At 37.9% G+C, this 19,433-nt stretch overlaps 1 protein-coding gene across 3 annotated transcripts in view; it reads right to left on the minus strand.

The window, feature by feature from the left end:
- The window catches only part of wu:fj29h11, a 71,301-nt gene that overhangs the window by 7,315 nt on the left and 44,553 nt on the right, over window positions 1–19,433 (minus strand). For all 3 annotated transcript variants that reach the window (XM_087275499.1, XM_087275500.1, XM_087275501.1), the window contains 12 exons: window positions 17,908–18,050; window positions 16,568–16,752; window positions 11,458–11,714; window positions 9,523–9,742; window positions 8,107–8,284; window positions 6,076–6,202; window positions 5,896–5,967; window positions 5,449–5,628; window positions 4,039–4,301; window positions 3,446–3,591; window positions 3,290–3,374; window positions 1,041–1,152 (listed from right to left, as the gene is read on the minus strand). In XM_087275499.1, coding sequence (XP_087131625.1) covers window positions 1,041–1,152; window positions 3,290–3,374; window positions 3,446–3,591; window positions 4,039–4,301; window positions 5,449–5,628; window positions 5,896–5,967; window positions 6,076–6,202; window positions 8,107–8,284; window positions 9,523–9,742; window positions 11,458–11,714; window positions 16,568–16,752; window positions 17,908–18,050 — 1,968 coding nt within the window. The remainder of the gene's footprint in view (window positions 1–1,040; window positions 1,153–3,289; window positions 3,375–3,445; window positions 3,592–4,038; window positions 4,302–5,448; window positions 5,629–5,895; window positions 5,968–6,075; window positions 6,203–8,106; window positions 8,285–9,522; window positions 9,743–11,457; window positions 11,715–16,567; window positions 16,753–17,907; window positions 18,051–19,433) is intronic.

Here is a 19,433-nt window from a genome sequence, read left to right on the forward strand (position 1 = left end):
TACTTTAATGGCCCTACTCTGCTCTGATTGGTTAGATGACTCTGCTTTGGTTTGATGAGTCTACTTTGCTCTGATTGGTCAGAAGGCTCTAATCTACTCTCATTGGTCAGATGACCATACTTTGCTCTAATTGGTCAAATGGCCCTTTTCTGATCTGATTGGTCAGAAAGCTCTACTGTGCTCTGATTGGTCAGACAAAATTGCTTAAGAATGATTGGTCAGATGACTGTACTCTGACTTGTTTTGACCCATCTCTGCTCTGATTGGTCAGAAGGCTCTACTACTCTTCTTGGATTGGTTTGATAGCTCTGCCTTGCTCTGATTGGTTAGATGACTCTGCTTTGGTGTAATGAGTCTACTTTTTAGGCTCCACTCTTGGGTCTGATGTATGTCCTGCTGATTGGTTAATGACTCTTCTTTGATGAGTCTAAATTGCTCTGATTGGTCAGAAAGCTCTTAATGTTATAAACGACAATAATTGTGATGCTCTTATTTAGTTTTTAGACAAATATTTTGGTTTATTGTTATGGGATATGTTTGTTTTTCCCTGTAATTGTCTTTTTTTACATTCAGAGCTTGTTTATCCTCAATAATTCTATAATAAAACAAATTATTTTAAGATGCCAGGACTGTCATAGAAACTCTAATTCTGGTTAAAATGTAAAGTTGTGAAGATGTAAACGTATACAGGAGGAATATGAAAAATATAAGCCAACAATCATTCTGGAATCTGATCGTGACCCCCAGATTCAGATCTCGAAGTCCTTAAATATACCCACACCTAGTGATTATTAATGTGTGTGTGTGAGCGTGTGTGTGTGCGTCATTTCTTCCAATCTCCACGGCAACAGCTGCGCTTTCATGTCAGCGCACAGAGCCACAAACAAACCGGCATTAGCATATGTGCAGAGCGCTGGCGGTGAGAGAGAAATGATGAAATCAGGCGCACATTAAACTCAGATCAAATGAAATGAGAGTTCATCGAGACTCCAGGGACATCAGTGCACATCCCTGACGCTCAAACACAGAGAAATACACACCGACGGGCTCTGCTTTCACTTCCACCGGCGCTGGGACGTCCCACGCTTCTTCGTTCTCTGGCAGCTTCTGAGCATTTTCTCGATCCAGAAACCTCTTCAGTGCAGATCCATCCTGAGATGCACACCAGAGCAGATCGCATCGCATACTTTCATTAATTAATAGATCTACATAAAAGTTATCAATCATGTCTAAATGAAAATGCAAATATACTAGTGCTGGGCGAAGATTAATTCACATCCAAAATAAAAGTTTGTTTTGGCATAATATATATATATATATACGTGTGTGTGTGTGTGTGTTATATATTTATTATCTATATGTAATACACACACATATATATAAAAACTAAACCTCTTTTCGACATAGATATTTAAATGTATATACGATTAGCATCATATACACAATATTTTATATCTAAATATACATAAATATGCATACATGTGTGAATTTGTACACTCACTGGCCACTTTATTAGGTACACCTCACTAGTACCAGGTCGGACCCCTTTTTGCCTTCAGATCTGCCTTAATCCGTCATAGCAGAGATTTAACAAGCTACTGGAAATATTCCTCAGAGATTTTGCTCCATGATAGCATCACACAGTTGCTGCAGATTTGTCGGCTGCACATCCATGATGCCAATCTCCCGTTCCACCACATCCCAAAGCTGCTCTATTGGATTGAGCTCTGGTGACTGTGGAGGCCATTTGAGTACAGTGAACTCATCGTCATGTTCAAGAAACCAGTCTGAGATGATTGAGCTTTATGACATGCTGCGTTATCCTGCTGGAAGTAGCCATCAGAAGATGGAAACACTGTGCTCATAAAGGGATGGACATGGTCAGCAGCAATACTCAGGTAGGCTGTGGTGTTGATGCTCAATTGGTACTAATGGACCCAAAGAAAATCTCCCCCACACCATTACACCACCACCACCAGCCTGAACCGCTGATACAAGGCAGGATGATCCATGCTTTCATGCTGTTGAGCCGAGCATCCGAATGTGTCAGCAGAAATGGAGACTCATCAGAGCAGCAACGTTTCTCCAATCTTCTATTGTCCAGTTTTGGTGAGTCTGTGTGAATTGTAGCCTCAGTTTCCTGTTCTTAGCTGACAGGAGCGGCACCCGGTGTGCTCTTCTGCTGCTGTAGCCCATCCGCCTCAAGGTTGGACGTGTTGTGTGTTCAGAGATGCTCTTCTGCAGAGCTCGGTTGTAGCGAGTGCTTATTTGAGTTACTGTCGCCTTTCTATCAGCTGAACCAGTCTGGCCATTCTCCTCTGACCTCTGGCCTCATTAACAAGGCATTTGCGCCCACAGAACTGCCGCTCACTGGATATTTCCTGTTTGTCGGAGCATTCTCTGTAAACCCTAGAGATGGTTGTGCGTGAAAATCCCAGTAGATCAGCAGTTTCTGAAATACTCAGAGCAGCCCGTCTGGCAGCAACAACCATGCCACGTTCAAAGTCACTTAAATCCCCTTTCTTCCCCATTCTGATGCTCGCTCTGAACTGCAGCAGATCCTCTTGATCATGTCTACATGCCTGAATGCAGTGAGCTGCTGCCATGTGATTGGCTGATTAATAATTTGCGTTAACCAGCAGTTGGACAGGTGTACCTAATAAAGTGGCTTTTATTTTAGTTGCAATTAATCACAATTAATCTTTGCCCAGCACTACAATAATTATACAATTATTGTAAACTGGGATTTATTCATTATAACTTTCCATTGATGTACGGTTTGTTAAAATAAACAATATTTCGAAAAAAGTCTGCAAGCAGGGGGTCAAAAACATCTAAATATTGATGAACATCATCCATAAAGCGCTTAGTAATGCACATTATATTAAGGTTTGATATATTTTGAGTAGAAAATATTCTTTAATTCATTATATAATTATTTATATAACCCCAGAGTGGTTGAAAACAACCCAACAGCACACAAGGGTTAATGATCTACTGAATGAAAAAGGCCTCCTACACCTCGGATGACCTGTGGGTCTGCAGATTAACAGCACATTTCTATTGTTGTGTGAACTATCCCTTTCAGGCAGGGGTGTCAAACTGAGTTCCTGGAGGGCTGCAGCCCTGCACACCTTAGTTTCAACCCTGCTCCAACACACTTACCTGTGGGTTTCAAACCAGACTGAAGGTATCAATTAGTTTGATCAGGTGTGTTTAATTAGGGTTAAAACTAAACTGTTCAGAGCTGCGGAGGGGTTTAAGTAGCCTCGGATGGCCCCAAACTCACATTTATGCAGGTCACAAGGCCCTGAAGGAACCGCTCCAGCTCTTTCGCAAACATCTTATCCGCTGTGAAGAGTTTGACCAGCTCTCTGCAATGAAATACAGATGAATGAGCGTGGAGGAGCATCCCGTTTGCTGAAGCCGGAGGCAGACGCTGTACCTGCAGATGTCCAGTCTGGCCGCCAGATGATCTTTGTGGATGTACAGCTCCTTCTGGTCTTTGAGCAGGCATATGATATCCTCGCTCTCAAAGATGGGGCTTTCGTCCGGCAGCTCGAGCCGATAATGAATATACAGCTTCCCCACCTGCACAAACACACACACACACACACACACACACACACACACACAAGCTCTGTTTACATGCAAAATAATAAGATATAATAATTAATTAAGGGTGTCACGGTGGCGCAGTGGGTAGCATGATCACCTCACAGCAAGAATGTCGCTGGTTTGAGTCTCGGCTGGGGCAGTCAGTGTTTCTATGTGGAGTTTGCATGTTCTCCCCTGGTCCAAAGACATGCGGTAGGTGGCTTGGGTAAGCTAAATTGTCCATATTGTATGTATGTGAATGAGTGTGTATGGGTGTTTCCCAGTACTGGGTTGCAGCTGGAAGGGCATCCACTGCGTAAAACATATGTTGGATAAGTTGGCGGTTCATTCCGCTGTGGCGACCCCTGATTGATAAAGGGACTAAGCCGAAAATGAATGAATTAATTACTCGCCCCATGCCTGAGGGTGTTTGCTATTTACCTGTCCGAAACTGAGAGCGCTGATGCGCTGAGCGATCCCAGAATCCTTCAGCTCCTCATACGCCTCCTCAAAGTCGCTGTGGTGCAGGATAAACCTCTGGATGAAGGGCACGAGCTGCCGGACCAGCGTTTGCACCGCAGGACAGGGTCTGTAGCTCTCGGTCTGCGGTTCGGTGGTCACGCGCTGGGAGAGTCGCTCGATCCCGCAGATCTGCAGGAATAACTCTCGGTCGCGCTCGCTGAACGCCTCCTTATCATGCTTTCCTGAACACACGATTAGACAGATCAAATAATAATATAATGCATGAGGGGTTTTAGGGGTTTAACAGTATATAATGATAACAATACTGAATATCCCTATGAATGACACTCAAGTTTTGGTGTGTATTCAGAATTTAGACGAGAGTAAAAGTGTATATCAGTGCGCACTACATGACAAAAGTCTTGTCTGCTATGCAGGTTTTATGAGCATCAAATAATAACTTGACTTCTTGTTCCTTATTTGGTGTCAGAAGTGTCTCTATGAAAGGTGAAGGCCTCTAGATTTTGCTGATTTGAGCTCAATAAATCTGATCATGTCTTGATGTTGACTGATTTGATGAGGACAGTGCGGTCTGACTCTGCTCAGACTAAAGTGTCATCACTGAACAGAAATAATGTCCAGTATAGAATATAAAGTCCTGCTGCAGTGGAGACAGAATGAATATTGTGTCTGACTCCATCATGAGCTTGGAGGACTGCATCCATACATCTCTGACATGACTCACATCACTGATTAATAAAGTCATCTGGAATGAAGAAGACTTCCAGAGTTCATCAAGAGTCTCTGTGTTCATCTTCAACACCTCCTCCTTCATCAGCTCAATAATGTTGATGTCTGGTGACTGGGCTGGCCAATCCTTGACCTTCTCTGCTCTCAGGAGTTTGGCTGTGGAGGCTGAAGTATGAGCAGGAGCGCTATCCTGCTGGAGAATTGTCCCTCTCCTGTGGTTTGTAATGTAATGGGCAGCACAGATGTCTTGATACCTCAGGCTGTTGATGTTGCAGATCTCACACGCCCCCATACTGAATGAACCCCAAACCATGACTTCTCCTTCACCACACTTGACTGATTTCTATGAGAATCTTGGTCCATAAGGGGTTCCAGTAGGACTTTTGTCAGGTAGTGTATATCAGAATATATTAATGAAACTAAAGTTTGATGTGTGAAATCTGAATATATATATATATGAAAAGCGGAAAGTTAGGTGTAATCAGAATACAAATATGGATAATACTGTAATGTTTGTTGTCAAGTAGCTCAATGGAGTCTTTTTCCTAGAGTGGTGAAATTATCTCATCAACTGCATTATTTTAGTGAAATTAATATTTAATTTTATTAATATGCAAGAACAATGAAAACACACATTACCATCTCGTTTGTATTTGTTGGTTGTTTTCTTGGCTGCGGACGGCAGGTTGAGCAGACACACTGAAGTGTGTGACTTGAAGATCTTCTCCAAGTGTGCATTATCTGAGATCATGGGTTTACGGGATAGCGTCACCCACCCGCTGGTCTTGGTGGGAAACACTCTTTTATGAGACACCATTTCTGTCAAGAGCATGAAAAAGCAGAGCATATATAAAAACAAGATAAAACCACACCTGAGCTCAATTATCCATACACGAGGCATCTTGAAGCTCTCATGACCAAAAACAAGCCTTTCCTACAAAGTGTTAAATACATTTCAGTAGTTCAGTACTCTCTCCTTCAGTCTTTGCATTGTTATTACACTTGGTTCATTTTACGTCAGCATTTCCGTTTTTTAGCAGGAGAACATAAAGGCAACGTGTTTAATAGTTACTTGATTAAACTCACCCCTGAGAGAGCTGCAGTAGGTCTGGTTGAGCTGCTCCTGCTCTCCGTGAACACACACTCTACATTTATCAGCTTTCACACACACACACACACACACACACAGAGAGAAGCACATCAGAAACATGCAGCACAAACTGCAGATGAATGAAGAATCATGTCAAGACTTCAGCAGATCCTCACCGAGTTTAGCGAAGATGATCGAGACGTCTTGAAGAACGTCTCCTGTGGCGAGAGGAGCAGACTCACACACCGCCTCCAGCAGACACACGTACTGCTTCATCGAAGGATTGGGCTCCACGCTCAGAGTCTGCCATGAGAATAATGGAGATTGCATTTACTTTCTTTATTAGTTTAATAAAATGCATAAATATATTTAAATTCTTTTTTTAGTTTATTTAAATGCATAAATATATTTAATTTCTTTATTAGTTTATTTAAATGCATAAATATATTTAATTTCTTTATTAGTTTAATAAAATGCATAAATATATTTAATTTATTTATTAGTTTATTAAAATGCATAAATATATTTAATTTATTTATTAGTTTATTAAAATGCATAAATATATTTAATTTATTTATTAGTTTATTAAAATGCATGAATATATTTACTTTCTTTATTAGTTTAATAAAATGCATAAATATATTTAATTTATTTATTAGTTTAATAAAATGCATAAATATATTTAATTTATTTATTAGTTTAATAAAATGTAATGTAATGTAATGTAATGTAATGTTACATTACATTACATTACAGTTTAATAAAATGCATAAATATATTTACTGTCTTTATTAGTTTATTAAAATGCATAAATATATTAACTTTATTAGTATGAAAAAATGCATAAATATATTTACTGTCTTTATTAGTTTATTAAAATGCACAAATATATTTACTTTATTAGTACAATAAAATGCATAAATATATTTACTGTCTTTATTAGTTTATTAAAATGCATAAATATATCAACTTTATTAGTATAATAAAATGCATAAATATATTTACTTTATTAGTTTAATAAAATGCATAAATATATTAACTTTATTAGTTTAATAAAATGCATAAATATATCAACTTTATTAGTATAATAAAATGCACAAATATATTTACTTTATTAGTTTAATAAAATGCACAAATATATTTACTTTATTAGTTTAATAAAATGCATAAATATATTTACTGTCTTTATTAGTTTATTAAAATGCATAAATATATTTACTTTATTAGTTTAATAAAATGCATAAATATATTTACTGTCTTTATTAGTTTAATAAAATGCATAAATATATCAACTTTATTAGTATAATAAAATGCATAAAAATATTTACTTTGTTAGTTTAATAAAATGCATAAATATATTAACTTTATTAGTTTAATAAAATGCATAAATATATTTACTGTCTTTATTAGTTTAATAAAATGCATAAATATATTTACTTTATTAGTTTAATAAAATGCATAAATATATTTACTTTATTAGTTTAATAAAATGCATAAATATATTTACTTTGTTAGTTTAATAAAATGCATAAATATATTTACTTTATTAGTTTAATAAAATGCATAAATATATTTACTGTCTTTATTAGTTTAATAAAATGCATAAATATATTTACTGTCTTTATTAGTTGAATAAAATGCATATACATATTTACTTCCTTTATTAGTTTAATAAAATAAATAAATATATTTACTTCTGTATTAGCCTAATAAAATGTTTAAGTATATTTATAGTACATTTATTTCTGTATTAAACTGTACATAATTTGGTTGTTGTTGACATTAGTAGTCTTTAATAAAGTCTGTTTTGCATGTTCACAAATTAAACTTCTTTTTCTTCAAGTATTTATGTTAAGTATTGACATTTTTTCCTGCATTTTGTTGTAATATTTAATTAAACTGTACTAATTAATAAAATAAAGGTAACGATTGTCTATCAAATAATATTTGAATTGAATGGGGCCCTTTTTATTATTTTTTATGTAAAAATGTAATTAAAATTTATACACACACACACACACACACACACACATGCACATACTGTATATCTGCATCAGTCATTATTAAATATTTACATTCATATTCAGATTACCATTTCGGTGTTCTTCAGTAATCTTTAAATAATTTCAATACACAGAATACAAGCTTTTAATGTTCATTTCTGACATAAGCTGAGTGTAATATGAGGCTCCAGTGGATCTCCAGACCTCAAACATGCTCTTCATGTCCTGCAGAGTGCTGTATAGCGGAGCGAGCACTCGCGGCTCCTGAACGCCGCTGTCAGATCTGCGGATCAGCTCTCTGTATCTCTGAAACATGCCTGTAGGATCACACCAGCAGACCTCTTTCAGATGATAGAAGCGTCCCGAGCTGCGGTCGCCATCCCTGCAGACACCAAAAACGAATTTACAAATTTTTAAATCGTGTTTTGAATTAGCAAAGTAGATTCAGACATTTTTGAATCGTGTTTTGAACCTACAAATTAGATTTGTGTATTTATGAATCGTGTTTTGAATTTACTAATTGAATTTGCATATTTATGAATTGTGTTTTAACTTATGAATTTGAATCGTGTATTTTTAAATTGTTTTGAATTTACGAATTGAATTTGTGTTTTTATGAATCGTGTCTTTAGGAATTAGATTTGTGTATCGATTTTGAATTTACGAATTGGATTTGTGCATTTATGAATTGTGTTTTGAATTTACAAATTAGATTTGCGTATTTATGAATTACACTTTTGCATTTATGAATCACGTTCTTAACTTACAAATTGGAATAGCATATTTACAAATTGTGTTTTAAATTTACAAATTAGATTTATGTAGTTTTGAATAGTGTTTTGAATTAACAAATTGAATTTGCACATTTTAAAATAGTTTTTTGAATTGAATTAAATTTACGCATTTTTTAATCGTGTTCTGAAATAACGAATTGGATTTGCGTTTTTACGAATCGAGTTGTGAATTTACGAATTGAATTTGCACATTTTTGAATTGTGTTTTGAAGTTAAGAATTGAATTTGCAATGTTTTTTAATTGTGTTTTGAATTTACGAATTGGATTTGCGTAATTTTAGATTGTGTTTTTAACATACAAATTGGATTTTGTAAATGTAAATATTGTGGATCTATGAATTTTATTAAGCAAATGTATTATTTTCGAGAGTGATCTGGCTCCATAGTTCAGCCTTATAATCTTACAATGTGAGCAAAATCAGCTGTTTCGTCATCTCTTTAGACATTACGCTAGAGAATCATTCAAACACTAGCTCTACAGTGACGTGTGTGAAATAGCAGCAGTTTCTGCTGTTCTGACGTCAGCTACAGATATGAATCAATGGTGGAAGAAAGTAATTCCTCTTCCTTCCTGATTTTCTTTTTTATATACACGATCATGTCGTCGAACTGTTTTATGAACGCAATATCACACTCGTAGCAGGGCAATATAGCTGTGTATCGGCACTGCTGGGGCACCAATGCACTGCGGCCTCCAGCTAACGCACACCTCCCACCAGTGCCGATATACAGCCATATTGTACTGCTACTCCTGTGATATTGCCAATAAATAAACAGTCCTTTAGATGTGGTCAATACAAATAAACTTTGTGTGTGTGTGTGTGACCTGTTGTACTCGATGTAGACGGCGGGCCAGCGCTGGAACAGGTCTCTGAGCTGGCCACTGGAGCACTCGTTGAACAGATAGCAGTAAAGCGCATGAATATGATCGATTGTGCTGGAGAAATCTGCTCCTTCAGGCTCCTCAGATGGTTCTTCAGACTCCTTCACACACCAGCGCTTCAGATAACCCACCATGTCCTCCACACACACACTGTGCCTCAATCCTGCAACAGCAATCACAGCTGACTAGATTAAAAACACAGCAAAAATATACAGTCATACAGTCAGAATTATTCGCCCTCCTGTTTATTTTATTCCCCAATTTCTGTTTAACGGAGAGCAGATTTCTCCAACACATTTCTAATCATAACCGTTTTAATAACTCATCTCTAACAACTGATTTCTTTTCTCTTTGCCATGATGAAAGAAAATAATATAAGACTAGATATTTGACTAGTGTTCAGCTTAAAGTGACATGTAAAGGCTTCACTAGGGTAGTTAGGGTAAAGTTAGGGTAATTAGGCAAGTCATTGTCCTGTTTAAATTTTAAGAATTGGATTTGTGTATTATTGAATCGTGTTTTAAATTTACGAATTGGATTTGCGAATTTATGAATCGTATTTTAAATTTACGAATTGGATTTGCATATTAATGAATCCTGTTTTAAATTTAGAAATTGGATTTGCATAGTAATAAATCATGTTTTAAATTTACAAATTGGATTTGCATATTTATGAAACGTGTTTTAAATTTACAAATTGGATTTGCATATTAATGAATGATGTTTTAAATTTACGAATTGGATTTGCATATTTATGAATCGTGTTTTAAATCGCGTATTTATGAATCGTATTTTAAATTTACGAATTGGATTAGCATATTAATAAATCATGTTTTAAATTTACGAATTGGATTTGCATATTTATGAATCGTATTTTAAATTTACGAATTGGATTTGCGTATTTATGAATCACATTTTAAATTTACGAATTGGATTTGCATATTTATGAGTCATGTTTTAAATTTATGAATTGGATTTGCGTATATATGAGTCATGTTTTAAATTTACGAATTGGATTTGCGTATATATGAATCGTATTTTAAATTTACGAATTGGATTTGCGTATTTATGAATCATATTTTAAATTTACGAATTGGATTTGCATATTTATGAATCGTGTTTTAAATTTACGAATTGGATTTGCATATTTATGAATCGTGTTTTATATTTACGAATTGGATTTGCATATTTATGAATCGTGTTTTAAATTTACGAATTGGATTTGCATATTTATGAATCGTGTTTTAAATTTACGAATTGGATTTGCATATTAATGAATGATGTTTTAAATTTATGAATTGGATTTGTATATTTATGAATCGTGTTTTAAATTTACGAATTGGATTTGCATATTTATGAATCGTGTTTTAAATTTACGAATTGGATTTGCATATTAATGAATGATGTTTTAAATTTATGAATTGGATTTGCATATTTATGAATCGTGTTTTAAATTTACGAATTGGATTTGCGTATTTATGAATCATATTTTAAATTTAAGAATTGGATTTGCATATTAATGAATCGTGTTTTAAATTTACGAATTGGATTTGCATATTAATGAATCGTGTTTTAAATTTACGAATTGGATTTGTGTATTTATGAATTGTGTTTAAAATTTACGAATTGGATTTGCATATTTATGAATCATGTTTTAAATTTACGAATTGGATTTGCATATTAATAAATCATGTTTTAAATTTACGAATTGGATTTGCGTATTTATGAATCGTGTTTTAAATTTACGAATTGGATTTGCATATTAATAAATCATGTTTTAAATTTACGAATTGGATTTGCGTATTTATGAATCGTGTTTTGAACCAACTAAATAGATTTGTGTATTTTCAATCGTGTTTTGAATTTACGAATCCTTACCTATGGCGCTAGTGAACTCGCTGGCCGTCTGCTCGCTGTGCATGTAGTCCACGTGTGCTCCGAGCAGCCTATTTACCGCAGTAGAAAATATGTAAATGCTCCGCGGCTGCAGGTATGATACGGTGCTGCACATGGGTCTGTGTGTGGGAATCCAGGAAAACTCCGTCAGCATCTGAATAAAGGAGGAGCGCACATTTCGGACAACTCCACCGTCAGCATCCAGCAGCTGAGCCGAGACCAGCTGACCGTACCGCTCTCTGAAACACAGCAAACACACAAAGTTTATTTGCATAGTGCTTTTGCTTCATAGCAGCTTCACAAAAGGTGTCCATTACTGCATTACAGGTAAAATCAGAAAAGTGAAGGTTATTAGTCACCATTAGTTACTAATAACTTTAATTAACTAGCAGCTAATAGCTTTAACAGTTAAAGTTATTATATACAGTAGTTAACCTGCAGTTATAGAGTATATATGTGATGTTTGCATGTACATGTACATTGGAGTGTTTTTGTGGATTAAGTGTGTGTGTTGCCCTCAAAGTCTTCGATGGTTGGCTTTATCTCTTCACAGGTCTTGCAGTCGGACGCTTCTCAAACACAAACACACTGCAAATACATGCTTTTCTTACTTAGTTATTACAAAATAAGGCGAGTAAATACTAAAAACGTCTCTCCATAATTCAGATTATTATTATTATTTTTGTTATTATTATTATTTTAAGGTCATGAGTGGTTGTGCGAGCATTTCGCTGCATATCATACTGTGTTTGACTGTGTATGGGACAAATATAATAAATAATAAACAAAAAATCATGCAAGTGTTGTGTTGAGCATTGAGCAGACAGAAACACACAGCACAACACTTTTTAAATTAGAGTTTGTCTTGTTTTAGTCTAAATATCTCAAGATTCTTAAATCAAGAAGCATTTCGAGACAAGCACAAACTGTTGTCTTGCTTCCAGATATAATAAAAATCCATATTTATAATGCACAGCGCAAAAATAATAGCTTATTATAGTTATTTAAAGTAAGCAGATTGCAATATATCCAGCAGACCCACAGCACTGTTAGTAGTCTCCTCAGATAGTTTGTGATAGTTTGTGTGAGTGTGTGTGTGTGTGTGTGTGTGTGTGTGTGTGTGTGTGTGTGTGTGTGTGTGTAAACGCAGAGTGACGCTCCAGCAGACGGAGGTCATAACGATGAGTCACACACTGCAGATCAGTTCATGCAGAAACACACACACACACACACACACACACACGTCTCTGAGTGCCTTACAAAACACCGGCCTGATTCACTGTGCCAGAGCAGCGTCTGACATGCTTTAAATAAACAGGTCAGATCACAGAGTCTGAAGCGGACTCACGCACTTTTACATTATTCTATTATTAATACTCCATAGTCAAATGTTCAAATTCCTCACAAACACTACAGATCCTTCGTTTTACTTGCCAATCCAATAAAGCGTCAATTATTGCACGTCAACTTCAAAATGCAGAGAACGAAAATGAAAACAGAGCTTTATTTAACAGTGTTGAAGCAAAACTCTGACGTCAACATCTGCTAAAACTAAAAATAAACAGAAATTAAAGAGGAATTCATTTATTATTTGTTATATATACTGTATGTAGGGCGGCACGGTGGCTCAGTGGTTAGCACTGTGGCCTCACAGCAGGAAGGTTGCTGGTTTGAGTCTCGGCTGGGTCAGTTGGTGTTTCTGTGTGGAGTTTGCATGTTCTCCCCGTGTTGGCGTGGGTTTCCTCCGGGTGCTCCGGTTACAGTCCAAACACATGCGCTATAGGGGAACTGATGAACATCACTGGCCGTAGTGTATGAGTGTGTGTGAATGAGTGTGTATGGGTGTTTCCCAGTAGTGGGTTGCAGCTGGAAGGGTATCAGCTGTGTCAAACACATGCTTTAATAGTTAGTGGTTCAGACCCCTGATGAATAAAGAGACTACGCTGAAGGAAGAGGAATGAATGAATACTGTAAGCATATATAGCATTGACAAAATAAGGGAATCACTTGATAATTCTCTGTTCCTTTGAAATTAACAGGTATGTGTGAGTTAAAAATTTTGTTAATTTTGATTTTAATAGTACTCTTCCATCAAATATTGATCTTCTAACTTTTCTGAAATTAAACCATTGGTATTGTGTTGTCTAAATATAAACATTTTCTGTTACCTTTTTCATAACCAATTGTCATGTAATTCTCTAAATGATTTTAAATTGCGAAGAAACATCATCAGAAGCACAAAGAACGGGTTTTACTCGTGAACACATTACTATCAATAAAAGAAAACAAATAAAAGGAGATGAAGTAAATAAAGTCTTTTTCCAATATTTCCCAAATGATGTTAAACAGAACAGACCCATGTGCAGCACCTTATCATACCTGCAGCCACGGAACGTTTACATCTTTTCTACCGTGGTGAATCGGCTGCTCGGAGCACACGTGGACAACATGCACAGCGAGCAGACGGCCAGTAAATTCACCACCGCCAAAAGTAACAATGCTGGATTATTCAATAACAATATATCAGTCTTTGGTGGCTAAAAATGCACATTATGTACAGTCAAAAATATTATTATTATTTCCAATATTTCCCAGATGACGTTTCTCAGATTCAGCAGTTGTTCTCAGTGTTTCCTCTAATATTTGTTCTTCTGGAGAAAGTCTTGTTAGTTTTATTTGGGCCAGAATAAAAGCAGTTTTTAATAGTGTTAAAGTCATGTTAAGCTCAATATTATTCACCCCTTCAGCAATATTAGTGTTGGATTGTCTCCAGAATAAACCACTGTTATACAATGACTTGCCTAATTACCCTAACTTTACCCTAATTACCCTAGTGAAGACTTTACATGTCATTATAAGCTGAACACTAGTCAGATATCTAGTCTAATGTGCTGTCATCATGGCGGAAATAAAAGAAATCAGTTATTAGAAATGAGTTATTAAAACGATTATGATTAGAAATGTGTTGAAGAAAATTTTTTTGTTGTCCTAAAACTACTGAACAACACCCAGCCTTGTTTCTGACGCACTTTAGTTGTTGACCACTGTATATGCATATAAATAAATCAGCTATAAATATATATATAGATGCGTACTGTATGCAGGCACTCAGAGAGCGTTATGAGAGCGAGCAGTCAGGAATAGGCGATTCCTGAAGAGCATCTGACGCGTTTTTTCCCATCATCGTCATCATCACAGTCCATTAAACAAACAGGTCAGACTGAATATTCTGTGCTCTTTACAGCTTAAAAGATCAAACGCAGACAGTGACCTGTGCGCCAGATTAATATCCATATCCTGAATAATCTGAGCAGCAGATTGAGTACTTCAGCACAAGCAGCTGGGAATCAGGAGAGATTAAAGCATCGCTCGCTTTCTGGAAGACTTCCGTCAGTGAAACTACACCACTGCTGAATATCTGAACATAAATACTGGACATCTGGAGAACTAGCCAGAACAAGCCCACACTCACTGGCCACTTTATTAGGTACACCTTACTTGTTCCAGGTCGGACCCCTTTTGCCTTCAGAACTGCCTTAATCTGTCATAGCAGAGATTCAACAAGCTACTGGAAATATTCCTCAGAGATTTTGCTCCATGATAGCATCACACAGTTGCTGCAGATTTGTCGGCTGCACATTCATGATGCCAATCTCCCGTTCCACCACATCCCAAAGCTGCTCTATTGGATTGAGCTCTGGTGACTGTGGAGGCCATTTAAGTTCAGTGAACTCATCGTCATGTTCAGCAGTCTGAGATGATTGAGCTTTATGACATGCTGCGTTATCCTGCTGGAAGTAGCCATCAGAAGATGGAGACACTGTGCTCATAAAGGGATGGACATGGTCAGCAGCAATACTCAGGTAGGCTGTGGCGTTGATGCTCAATTGGTACTAATGGACCCAAAGAAAATCTCCCCCACACCATTACACCACCACCACCAGCCTGAACCGCTGATACAAGGCAGGATGATCCATGCTTTCATGTTGTTGAGGCCAAATTGTGAGCCGAGCATCTGAATGTGTCAGCAGAAATGGAGACTCATCAGAGCAGCAGCGTTTCTCCAATCTTCTATTGTCCAGTTTTGGTGAGTCTGTGTGAATTGTAGCCTCAGTTTCCTGTTCTTAGCTGACAGGAGCGGTACCCGGTGTGCTCTTCTGCTGCTGTAGCCCATCCGCCTCAAGGTTGGACGTGTTGTGTGTTCAGAGATGCTCTTCTGCAGAGCTCGGTTGTGACGAGTGCTTATTTGAGTTACTGTTGCTGGAACCAGTCTGGCCATTCTCCTCTGACCTCTGGCCTCATCAACAAGGCATTTGCGCCCACAGAACTGCCGCTCACTGGATATTTCCTCTTTGTCTGAGCATTCTCTGTAAAGCCTAGAGATGGTTGTGCGTGAAAATCCCAGTAGATCAGCAGTTTCTGAAATACTCAGAGCAGCCAGTCTGGCACTAACAACCATGCCACGTTCAGAGTCACTTAAATCCCCTTTCTTCCCCATTCTGATGCTCGCTCTGAACTGCAGCAGATCCTCTTGACCATGTCTACATGCCTAAATGCAGTGAGCTGCTGCCATGTGATTGGCTGATTAATAATTTGCGTTAACAACCAGCTGGACAGGTGTCCCTAATAAAGTGGCCGGTGAGTGTAAACATGAGGAGAAGAATTTGATTCAACAAATGACTCACATGTCTCAGAAATAAGTAGAAAAGATTCAAACTCTCAGTCTTTAATAGTGTTAAAGTCATGTTAAGGTCAATATTATTCTCCCCTTCAGCAATATTAGTGTTGGATTGTCTCCAGAATAAACCACTGTTATACAATGACTTGCCTAATTACCCTAACTTTACCCTAATTACCCTAGTGAAGCCTTTAAGCCACTCTCAGGAGATCTTATTAAATAATTCTAATGTAATCTTTAATTAGCCATTATTTATTAAATGAAATCTCGACTCTAAGTAAATAAACAGATTCAGTGATCGGCTAATAATCCTGCAGATTTGGTGTGGGCCTAGTCATGAGTAATCGTCACTAATACAGTTTAAACAGTAAGACGAGTGTCATAATAATGTGTAATGCGAGTGTGTTTGTTTACCCAGAGTTCCAGTTGTTGTCCAGCAGCTGTATGAGCGTGCGCCGCTGCTGTAGTTTCTCCTGATCACTGAGCTGATCTGTGGTCAGCAGTGTGTGGAGCTCTGAACACTGATGATCCATGATGGTGTACTGACCGTCTGCTGGAGTCGGCCACAGTGCGCTCTCAGTGGCCCACAGGCTGCACGACTGACACACACACACACACACACACAGCAGCAGACATCAGACATACTGCAACTTATATAAGCTCTGTAAAAACTGCCTCCCCATAGTAAAGTATTTAAGAATGCTCTATATGTACACTACATGACAAAAGTCTTGTCTGCTATGCAGGTTTTATGAGCATCAAATAATAACTTGACTTCTAGTTGTTGATTTGGTGTCAGAAGTGTCTCTATGAAAGGTGAAGGCCTCTAGATTTTGCTGATTTGAGCTCAATAAATCTGATCATGTCTTGATGTTGACTGATTTGGTGAGGACAGTGCGGTCTGACTCTGCTCAGACTAAAGTCTCATCACTGAACAGAAATAATGTCCAGTATAGAATATAAAGTCCTGCTGCAGTGGAGACAGAATGAAGATTGTGTCTGACTCCATCATGAGCTTGGAGGACTGCATCCATACATCTCTGACATGACTCACATCACTGATTAATAAAGTCATCTGGAATGAAGAAGACTTCCAGAGTTCATCAAGAGTCTCTGTGTTCATCTTCAACACCTCCTCCTTCATCAGCTCAATAATGTTGATGTCTGGTGACTGGGCTGGCCAATCCTTGACCTTCTCTGCTTTCAGGAGCTTTGATGTGGAGGCTGAAGTATGAGCAGGAGCGCTATCCTGCTGGAGAATTGTCCCTCTCCTGTGGTTTGTAATGTAATGGGCAGCACAGATGTCTTGATACCTCAGGCTGTTGATGTTGCAGATCTCTCGCACGCCCCCATACTGAATGAACCCCAAACCATGACTTCTCCTTCACCACACTTGACTGATTTCAGTGAGAATCTTGGTCCATGAGGGTTCCAGCAGTATTTTTGATGAATGAGATGCAGATCAGCAGATGAAAATCGACTGTCAGGTTATTAATTGTTGCTCTTACAACTGGAATCCACCACTAGACTTTTGTCAGGTAGTGCACAGACATATTTGTGGTGTGTTTGGTTCAACTTAAGGTCACTAAAGATATCTTTCGTATTTATGAGCAAATCTTTTTCAGTGCGTTGCATCCTAAACAGCCTCCCATAGCAACTACCTCTTATTATTATTATTATTATATACCATAAAACAGCTCTGTCACTTTAACAAAGTCTTATTACACTGCACGCACACACACACACACACACACCAGTTGAGCAGTTGTGAGCGTGCGCTTTTCCTTCCTGAAGATCAGCAGGTCTCGAACCCCGAGTGCAGTGAAGACACTCCTCCAGCCGCTCACGTCTGCGTCCGCACGCAGGTAACAGGAGTCCAGCAGCAGCCACTGCACACCTGCAGGAGGAGCACAACATCAGTGTGTGTGTGTGTGTGTGTGTGAGAGAGAGAGAGTCAGTGTGTGTGTGTGTGTGTTTTATGTGTATACAAGGTGGCGAAGTGGATAGCACTGTCGCCTCACAGCAGAAGGGTCACTGGTTTGAGTCCTGGCTGGGTCAGTTGGTGTTTCTGTGTGGAGTTTGCATGTTCTCCCCGTGTTGGTGTGGGTTTCCTCCGGGTGCTCTGGTTTCCCCCACAGTCCAAACACATGCGCTATAGGGGAATTGTCTTAATTAAAATAAATTGTCTGTAATGTATGTGTGTGAGAGCGTACAGGTGTTTCCCAGTGATGGGTTGTAGCTGGAAGGGCATCAGCTTTGCAAAACATATGCTGGAATAGTTGGCGGTTCATTCCACTGTGGTGACCCCTTATTAAAAAAGGGACTAAGTCGAAAAGAAAATGAATGAACGAATACAAAAGAAGACATTTTGAATGTTGGAAATCTGTAACCATTAACTTCCATAGTAGGATAAACAACTATCATGGAAGTCAATGGTTACAGATTTCCAACATTCTTCATATTATCTTCTTTTGTGTTTAGCAGAAGAAAAAAACCCATAACGGTTTGCAGCTCACTGCGGCCGGTTGTGTAACGTCACACACACACACATCTCACGCTTTAGTACATCCACACAAAACACTCTCAGTTCACCGCTTCATCTCTGAGGACAACCAATTACTGTAGTCCATCAACAACCATGACAACTACTACAAGCGCATTACAATGACCCATTCAGATGTGGATCTGCCTGCAGGTTCGGTGCACTTGAGTAACTTACAGTAGAGATGCGCGGATGGGCTATTATTTCATCCGCAACCGCATGACAAAATTCATCATCCGTCCGCCATCCATCCGCACTAACATTTTTGACCAATTTTTAAAACCGCACCCGCCCGCCATCTGCTGATTGGGCTCTTTATTTGAATGGCTTATTCCTTTTTATTATTAAATGAATGTTTCTTTATTGATCATTATAGAACAGAGAATGACTTTAATGTAGACATGCAGTTAATCCAAACGTGCAAGTCATTAATTGACGACGCTTTGAAGTTACGCTAAAGATACGAGGACGTGTCTTTTCACTTGATTCGATTCCTCGGTCCTTCAGTCTTTGCGTCCTTCCCTCGTAACGTTATCCCGGTGGGGTGGAAACACGAGGAAAGAAAGCAAGGAAAGGAAACGAGGATGCACAAATAAGAAATGAGAAGCACCCGAGCTCTCAGAATATCAGCAGTGAACTCCGTCTCCAATCGGCGCACAGGGACATAAGTAAATAAATAGCCTAAATTAAACGCACTGTACTATACAACTTTTTTATTGTAGCCTAATAGAAAACACA

Source organism: Danio rerio, chromosome 12, assembly GCF_052040795.2.
Source record: "Danio rerio strain M-AB ecotype USA chromosome 12, GRCz13ab, whole genome shotgun sequence".
Classification (NCBI taxonomy): Eukaryota; Metazoa; Chordata; class Actinopteri; order Cypriniformes; family Danionidae; genus Danio; species Danio rerio.